General features: G+C 33.9%; 1 protein-coding gene across 1 annotated transcript; it reads right to left on the reverse strand.

Moving 5' to 3' along the window:
* Positions 1–3,334: 3,334 nt before the first annotated feature.
* LOC145557414 (uncharacterized) lies at positions 3,335–6,779 on the reverse strand. Its single transcript, XM_081618595.1, has 3 exons — positions 4,686–6,779; positions 4,249–4,600; positions 3,335–4,164 (listed from the first exon to the last, which is right to left on the reverse strand). The coding sequence occupies exons 1-3, from the start codon at positions 6,777–6,779 to the stop codon at positions 3,335–3,337; spliced, it is 3,276 nt and encodes a 1,091-aa protein (XP_081474721.1).
* Positions 6,780–9,092: the final 2,313 nt, after the last annotated feature.

The following is a 9,092-nucleotide window of genomic DNA, read 5'->3' on the forward strand; positions in this document are numbered from 1 at the left end:
CAAAATACAAGTGTTCAGAAAATGATTGGTTAAATCACTTGTATGATATTAAAGAGAAATGGTGTCCTGCTTATTCAAAAGATTATTTTTCGGATGGAGTTTTGTCATCCCAAAGGAGTGAAACAACAAATCATTCTGTTTCCAATAGATTGAATAAACAGATGGTTTGAGTGACTTTTACAGTACCTTTCTTGATGTTATATCAGAGTGGAGGAGTAAAGAAAGTAAGCACGATTTCCGTTTTTTGAGGGGTAACCGTCATCTTGCAGTAGCTAATGTTCGTTTGCTCATACACGCTAGGGAGATTTATACTATTTCTGTGTATGTGGTATTTGAGGATCAATTTGCGAAAGGTATTTCATGTTGTCAAGAGCGAAAGCATGAAGATGATGAGACTATTTGTTATTATGTTTGGAGGCCAAATAAGGACATTATAAGGCATGAAGTTACTTATGAAAAATTCACTTTTAATATCAATTGCACTTGTAAGTATTGGAGTGAGATGGGGTTGTTATGTGGACACTCTCTTCGTATATATAATATTCATTGTGTGCAAAAAATACCAGAACAGTATATAGTGAAGAGGTGGACTAAGAAGGCTATGTGTAGTCATGTGTCTGATGAAGAGACATGTGAAGATGTTAAAGTTGTTCCTTCTGCTGTTTGGAGAGTTCAAATGGTTAGGAAGTATGTTCAGTTAGTGACATCATGTCAAGAAGATCTTTTAGCAAGAAATGAAGTTGAGTATACTTTTCAAATGTTACGTGAAAAGGTGGAAAGTGTGATGGGTCCAATTCATATTGATGATGTTGAAGTTGGTGAAGAAGCTAAAGAAGAAGGTGATGAAGAAGGGTTCATAAACAATCCAAAAATAGCTAGAAAAAAGGGTGAGAGAAACTACAGGCCAAAAAGTACTGTTGAGAAAGCATGTAATAAAGCTAAGAGTTGGAAAAAGAAAGTAGATAAATACAAAGATGAAGCCAGAGCTACTGTCCAAAAATTGGTTGTTGAGGTAATTTTGAACCTCTTTTATTTTTATCTGAACTTCTTTTTTTTTTTTTTTTTTTTTTTATTGAATAGTTTATAATTTTCTAAAATTTTGTAGGTTTTAGATGATGATGGAGATCCTTTGGTTTATTCACATCCAACAACACAAGGACCAAATCTCTCTGTACTTTCTAAGAAAAAGAATGTTCAAAGTAAAAATAGTAAAGCTACTACCAATGCTTCTCATTCATCATCATCAAATGTAAGTATTTTTTGAATATTTTAATTTTCTTTTTTTGAACTGTTTTCTATTATATATGTTTAATTTCATTTTTATTTTTAGGTTTTTGGTGACGGTTTCAGAACTGGTTCTCAAGCTTCAAATGGAAAAGGATTCAAAAATAGTAACCCTTCAACTAAATCTACTCAGCAATCTTCAGCTAATGTAATTTTTTTTTTTTTGAACTTTTAATGTTATTCTTTTGAACTTTTTTTATTATATTTTGAACTTGTAAATTTTGTAGGTGTTTGAAGGTGAATCATCCAACAACTTTCCAAGCTCTAATTCTTCTCAGCCATCCTCATCAAAAGCTTCAAATACCTTTTCAACAAATAATGTTCAGCCTTCCTCTGGAAATATGTCAAGATCTACTCATTCACCTTTTTCAAATGTAATTTTTTTATTGAACTTTTTTAAGTTTTTCTTGTATTTGTGTTTTATTATTCTAAATTAACTTGAATTTTCTGTAGGTTTTTGGTCATCAAGCTTCAACTAATTCTTCTCATGCATCCACATCAAAAGCTTCAAATTCTTTTCCAACAACTAAGCCACCTTTATCAAATGTAATTTTTTTGCTGAACTTTTTAAGGTTTTTTTTTGAACTTTTCTGTTTAGATTCTGAACTATCTTTAATTTTCTGTAGGTTTTTGGTTTTCAAGCTTCAACTAATTTTCCAGCGAGTGTTGCTCAGTCTTCTTCAAGAAATGTATGTTTTTCTTGATTTTTCTTTTATATATTTTGAACTTCTTTTTTTTATTACTGATCTTTTGTTATTTTTTTAGGTTTTTGAAGGTCAATTATCTAATAATTTTCCAGGTCCTAATTCTTCTCAGCCATCTGCATCAAAAGCTTCAAAAACCATTCCAAGAACAAATGCTCAACCTTCCTCTGTAAATTTAACCTCTTTACTCTTAATGTTATTGACATTTTTTAAAGATAATTTATTAACATGTGTCTGTTTATATTATATGTTTTTAGGTATGTGGATCTCAAGCTAAAAATACAAAATCATTCTCAAGAGCTACTCAGCCACCTTTATCAAATGTAATTTTTATATTGAACTTATAAATGTATTTTTTGAACTATTTTCCTTAAATTCTGAACTAACCTTGATTTTCTCTAGGTTCATGGTCATCAAGCTTCAACTAATTTTCCAGTAACTGGTTCTCAGTCTTCTGCTAGAAATGTAGGTTTTTTTACTGAACTTTCATTAATTTAAGGGAAATTCTACATGGTGGCCTCCTACTTTTCAGTTTTCCACATGGGAGACGATGTTTTTTTGGAATCTCTAAAGTGACATCCAAATTTCTTTAATTTACAATTAGTGGCCTAATTGTCATTAAATCGGCTAACCATCTCCTAAATGACTCATTTTTTAACTAAATTACACAAAATTACTAACCTACCCCTGATTTAATGTATCCCCTCCCTTTTTTCATATCAGTTTCCCGCCTAACATCAATCCCCCTTTTCCAATTAATTTTCTAGGGTTTCATCTGCAATTTCAATTGCGAAAAAAAAAGCTCTGCAATTGCATTTGGGTAAGGATGAATTATCGAGGAATGTCTTCAAGGAAGAGCGGCGCATCTGAAGCAGTTGTTCGTTATTATGATGCGTCACCAAATTCAGAGATTGCTGCAATTGTTCGTTTACATGAAATCTTAAATTGGGAATCCTAAATTGTACGGGTTTTATGAATGAATCTATGTAATTCTTCTGAGTATAAATAAAAATTGGTATTTTATGGGGTTTTATTGTCTCCTACATTTAATGGATGTTTATTCTTCTGAGTATGAATTTATGTTATGTTAATTTAGCCAACAATTTTATGGAGTATATGACTTAAATATGATATCAAAAGCCTGTTGCAATAATCTCATATGATAGCAACTAATATAAATGATATTTTGCATAAATATGATATCAAAAGCATGTTGCAATGTCAAAATACAGGACATTAAAGTATTTAGTCAAAATACAGATCATATATGTATCTTAGGCTCCAAAAAACAAACCACAATACTTAAGCTTAGACTTAGTTCAATAAGCTACATGTCACAGGACAGCTTAGACTTTGTTCTTTCCTTTGGCATTTGTCTTTGACCTAGTCATAGGTTGGCTGCTGGGACCCTCATAAGCTTTCTGGGAAGCCTGAGTTTTATTAATGGAGGGCTCAGGTTGAGAAGCAAACTTAAGTGAGCTTCTTGTGAATCTTGTCTTTCCAACTGGCTGTGATGTGGAAGTGCTCTGTTCTGCACTTTGTTTAGTAGCTTTCCTTGCTACACTTTGTTTAGCCTTTGCAATCTTCTTGCCAACCTTCGCACTTTGCTCAGCTGCAGTAAGTCCACCCTTACAGGTCTGCTTGTTGTGACCATAGGACTGGCACTTAGAACATTGCACTGTTGTTGACCTTTTCCCTTTGTCTGGTTCATCAACTGCCCTTTTCCTCTGTCTAGATGGCCTACCAATGGCTCTTGTCATTTGTGGTGGGAGGATTGTGGGCATGTCAATCTCTGGCCAGTGCTCAAAATCAGGTACAGAGTGAATAGAGTTGGCATAAGCTTGCTTATATGTTTGGACTGAGAACCATGTGTTGCAGAAGTTGTAAGGGTTCAATCCAGCAGCCAATATTGCTCTAACTGCATGTTTGCAAGGCAAACCTGAAATTTGCCATAAACCACAAATACAAGTTTTTTTGTTAAGTGATACAGGAAGCATAGACTTCCCATCCCTCACTTCATATTCACCCTCCCTTGATTGATAAGCTTTGCAAGTTCTTGATTCAAAGGTTAACACCCTTATTCTCTTTACTATTTTTGGGCAAGGTTCATCTTCATTCCAACTGTTGCACTTTTGTCTTCTAGTTGATAGCCTCACCATACACATTCTTCTTATACCTATTCAAGCATGGTATGCTATGTTAGCAACATTATACACAATGTAAAGCAACATTAAAGCAAGTTACAAAACAAAAGTTATACCTTCTAATAGTGTTAAAATAGGCCTGCATCTATCCACACCCAATGTTGAATTGAAACTCTCTACAAAGTTGGTTTTATTTTCTTCATTGCATATCTTGGGATCAAATTTGTGCCTTGTCCACCTTGACTGGTTCCCCAAATCAGCCAACCATTCACAAGCCTTAGGATTTACTGCCTTAATCCTATCCATGGCCTTTTTAAATGTGAAAGGTGATGTGGCACTGCATGCCAACCAGAAGAGTGAATGCATCAAAGGGCCAGGAAATGCTCCTTTCCAATTTGCTGCTAAGTGTTTGCAGCAATACCTCCTGTCCACCTCAGGCCATATCTCAGTCAGTGCTGGATCTATTCCCTGTATATACAAGTACACAATAATTAGATTAGCTATTAGTTTCATTTTGTCTGTCTGGTTGGATCAAATATCAGATAAAGCTTACTTTTTGTCTGTCTGAAATGATACACCAGTCATTACCCCTCCCAGAGTTTGACAGGATCTTTTTCAAGTGCCAAAAGAAAAACTTCCATGTGTCAGCATTTTCCTTGGGAACTACAACCCAAGCAAATGGAAATAGTTCATTGTTTCCATCTAATGCCACAGCAGACAGAAGAACCCCACCAAAATGGCCTTTCAAGTGGGCTCCATCAACTCCCACCAAACTCCTACATCCTGCAATTACACCATCTATGACAGCCTTGAATGAAATGAATATTGTTGAAAAGGTGAGGGCTGGATCAGGTGGATTCAGTTGCTTCCAAACACAGTGTGCCTCAGATCCTGGGTTGGTTGATTTAACCATTTCACAGTATTTTGGCAAATGCCCAAAAGAAGTATCATGCCCACCATTGATCTGCCTCAAAGCCACCCCTCTCATCTTATACAGAGTACTTGTTGCCATTACCACACCATATCTACTAAATAAGAGCTCATTTAATGTCTTTCCAGAGATGTCATTATTAGCCCTTATGTTTTCCATTAGCTTTTCTGCAGCCCATTTCACAGTCACCAGGGGATTTCTTTCATCTAATCCTCTACATGTATGCTCAGAGTCAGTTATGCTCTTTATTGCCCAAGTCACTCCATCTGGTAGCCTGCTTGAATGGAGTCTCCAACTACAATGCAAATCAAGACATGAAGCAGTGAACCTCCTTGGACTGCTCCTATCAACCACCACTGCAAAGCCACACTGTATACAATAATCTCTGAAGACAGACATGAAGTGGTCTTTATCAGTAAATATCATCCAAGGCTTCAACACTATACTGCCAAACTCAACATCAGAGATAAATTCTCCATTTTTATACATCCTACTAAAATATGTCTCATCTGCACCTAGTTCCCTTTGCCATTCCTCTGATATGTATGGGTCATATGAGTCATGAATGTCCCCAATTTCTTCATCATCTTCACCATCACCATTCCTGTCATCTTGAAGCTCAGCATCTTCATCATCTTGAAGCTCAGCATCTTCATCATCTTGAAGCTCAACATCTTCATCAACTTGAAGCTCAGCATCTTCATCAACTTCCACCCTATTACTATCATCTACAACCAGATTTTCCACCTGATTTTCCACCCTATTACTATCATCATCCACCTGATTTTCTACCCTATTACTGTCATCATCCATCTGATTTTCCACCATATTACTGTCATCTACCACCTGATTTTCCACCCTATTACTGTTATCTACCACTTTATCTTCCCTCTCCTTCCTATTATTTAATGCTTCATTGTATTCACTCTCACTCACCACCATTGCCTCAACAACAGTGTTATTGTTCTGAGAACCCTTCTTCCTAGCAGCTGTAGTCTTTGGAATTTTGTGTAAGACATTAGGAAAGGGTTTTGGAAAGACAGCACTTTGTGTTTGAGGAGCAATAGGGGCATTTGAGAAAGTTTCTTGTGGGGTTATGGTTTCTAAACTAGTGCCTACTTTTAGCTTTCTCTTCACAGGTAGTTTCTTACTTTTCTTAGATTTAGATGCAATCTTTCTTTTACCTTTTTCATGATTCTGCTCTTCATATTCATCTTCCTCTTCGGTTGGTGCATTGTAATTTAACTCAGCTTCTATCCTAATATCATTGATGTAATCATCACTTTCAAGATTTCCTACAATCCAACCTTGTTCAAGATCATTTAACCCCTCATTTATCTGAGACTGTTTCTTTTCTAGACTATTCAAGTTTTTAGGTGGGCTAGCAGGGTTGTTTTTCTTCAGTGTTTCAGCAAGCTTTCTAGCAGCAATAACACAGTCACTAGCTTTATCCCCAAACCCAATCCAAATAGTAATCTCTTCCCTATCCTTCAATCTATCCAACATACTCATTACATCACTGTCAGAAGTAATGTTAACATCTTTCATTTTATAACAGTAGTGAAACTTAGGGAATTTAGGGAAGTCATAGTTGTTTTTCCTAAACCCTTCCTCACACTCAATGATTAAATCAATCCACATGACTTTGTCCACATCTTCAACAAAAACATCAATTACATTACCCATATGAGCAAATTTAATCATAACTTGATCCATTCTGCAACATAACAACCAGACGCATAAATTTAAACATCAAACACCCACATACAAGCATAAAGTTATCATCTTTAATCAACATATACACACACAACAAATAACAGAGCACCTATCTTCTACAAGTCTAAAAGAACATCAAAAAACCGTAATATTTAAAGACATACCTTGCTTAAGGTCTGTATAGCACTTAACAACTCCTAGGATGTCCACGATTGTCAGAAATCTGCTTCAAATCGATCCAAAAACCCTAAATTTCGCTCCCCCAAATTTGCCAAATTTCGATCTTCACCAAACCCTTAATCGCTACCAATTGCTCAATAATTTCGAAAAATAAAGCGTCACTCAGTTGTGTTTGTTTCACCCTAATTAAAACACACTAAGTTTCAGTTGTGATTTGATGTATGTTGAATGAAGAAGAAAGGTTTTGGGATTTTTGTTGGATGAATGTCGAGGAACAGTGAAGTGTAGTTGGCATTAATGAAAAAAGGGAGGGGATACATTAAATCAGGGGTAGGTTAGTAATTTTGTTAAAAAATGAGCCATTTAGGAGATGGTTAGCCGATTTAATGACAATTAGGCCACTAATTGTAAATTAAAGAAATTTGGATGTCACTTTAGAGATTCCAAAAAAACATCGTCTCCCATGTGGAAAACTGAAAAGTAGGAGGCCACCATGTAGAATTTCCATTAATTTAATTTGAACGTGTTACATTATAATTTGAACTATATATTTTTATTTTAGGTCTCAAGTGGTTATCAGGCTAAAAAAAGGAAAGTATTTGAAGTGAATCATAGCAGAAGTTTTCGATATGAAACTAGTAAATGGGCTCAAGTAAGTGTGAACATTTTCTTCTTTATTTTGTATTATTGTTTTTTTGTATGAATTTTGGTTTTTTTTTTTTTTTTTTTTTTTTTTTTTTTTTTTTATCGTTCTTTTAATTTTTGTGTTTTTAGTATTTTGATGCTGGTCGCAATGCAAGGAATGAAGGGTTTCGTGCTTCTGGATCTTCTAATGTTTCAAATTATGATGCAATGTTATCAATGTTTGACAAGACAAGTAATTCGTAGGTTTTCAATATATTTGAACACTTTTTCATAGGTTTACAATATGTAATAACATTCAAATGCTTTTTAATTTTCAATATATATGAAAATTTTGCATTATAATTTTATTGTTTTAATTTTTTAATCAAAATAAATATTGACAAACATATTTTATAAAATGAACTACTACAACTTAATATTTGAACACAAGTTTAATGTCAACATTTACTACAAATATTACATACTTATGTCAATCTCAATCCAAATTAAAAATTCATAAAACATTTGTCTTCATCAAACTTCAAATTCAAATAAATTACATAAAATCACTGTCTCTTTAAATGTCAATAAACCTAAATATTAATTCTCTTCCATTCTTCTTCTTGCTGCCATTTTCACTTTGAATCCTTCTTTGTTGGTGCGGCTTAATATTATTTCTGAACAATATTGCACTCTAAGCTTCCTTATTTGATCAACCTGAACATGCACCCCGAAATTATATAATTATGAACACTATATAAAATGTCTTGAACATAAAAAGAAAACATTTGAACAGTATTTTTGAAACTCACATTATTTGCTTTCAAATCACAATTCCATTCTACCAAAGGCTCTGTTGTGTATGTTTCCATATGTTTCATCACGTAAACACCACAATTTTTATGATCCAAATTGCTTCTCCATTTCATCTTGATCAAATCAGTCTTGAAACTTAAGACTCTAGCAATATCACTTCCTGTATAATCTTTTGTTCGCATAAAATATGCAAAAGCTTCTAGCTGTAAAACATAATAACATACTTTTTGAACATCTAAACTCAATTTACTGAACACAGTCTAAGAACAAATTGAACAAAAAATAATTTAGTACTTTACCATTTTTTGAGGATTATCTTCATATTTGGTAGATGCTTTGACATTCATTGGAAGCTTCCTGTTGTCAATCAAATCAATTGTTCCATTGTACATGTTGATACATAGCAAGTAGAAGTGCTTGAATGCAGGCACAGGAAAAAAGAATTCCCTATATTTTTTTTATGTTGGTGATACCACTATTTATCATTTCATAGTTTAGTCTTTGTGAAAACTTCTCATGTCTTACTTCTTTTGTGGTGTTCACACTTTTACCCATGTCTGTGCATACAATCAACTGCAATTAACCATTCAAATAACGAACAGTTATTACAAAAATAATGAACACTGAACAAAATATACTGAACAGTTTGTAGAAAAATATTAAATATGGTTTATTTAAGAATATTAAATATAT

Source organism: Chenopodium album, chromosome 9, assembly GCF_948465745.1.
Source record: "Chenopodium album chromosome 9, dcCheAlbu1.1, whole genome shotgun sequence".
NCBI lineage: Eukaryota > Viridiplantae > Streptophyta > Magnoliopsida > Caryophyllales > Amaranthaceae > Chenopodium > Chenopodium album.

Excerpts from the sequence above, each read along its gene's own strand:
- LOC145557414 (XM_081618595.1), bottom strand. The coding sequence starts at position 6,779 with ATGGATCAAGTTATGATTAAATTTGCTCATATGGGTAATGTAATTGAT. Across the intron at positions 4,601-4,685 it reads TCATTTCAGACAGACAAAAA|GGAATAGATCCAGCACTGAC; the intron begins GTAAGCTTTATC and ends TTGTATATACAG. Across the intron at positions 4,165-4,248 it reads TATTTTAACACTATTAGAAG|GTATAAGAAGAATGTGTATG; the intron begins GTATAACTTTTG and ends ATGCTTGAATAG.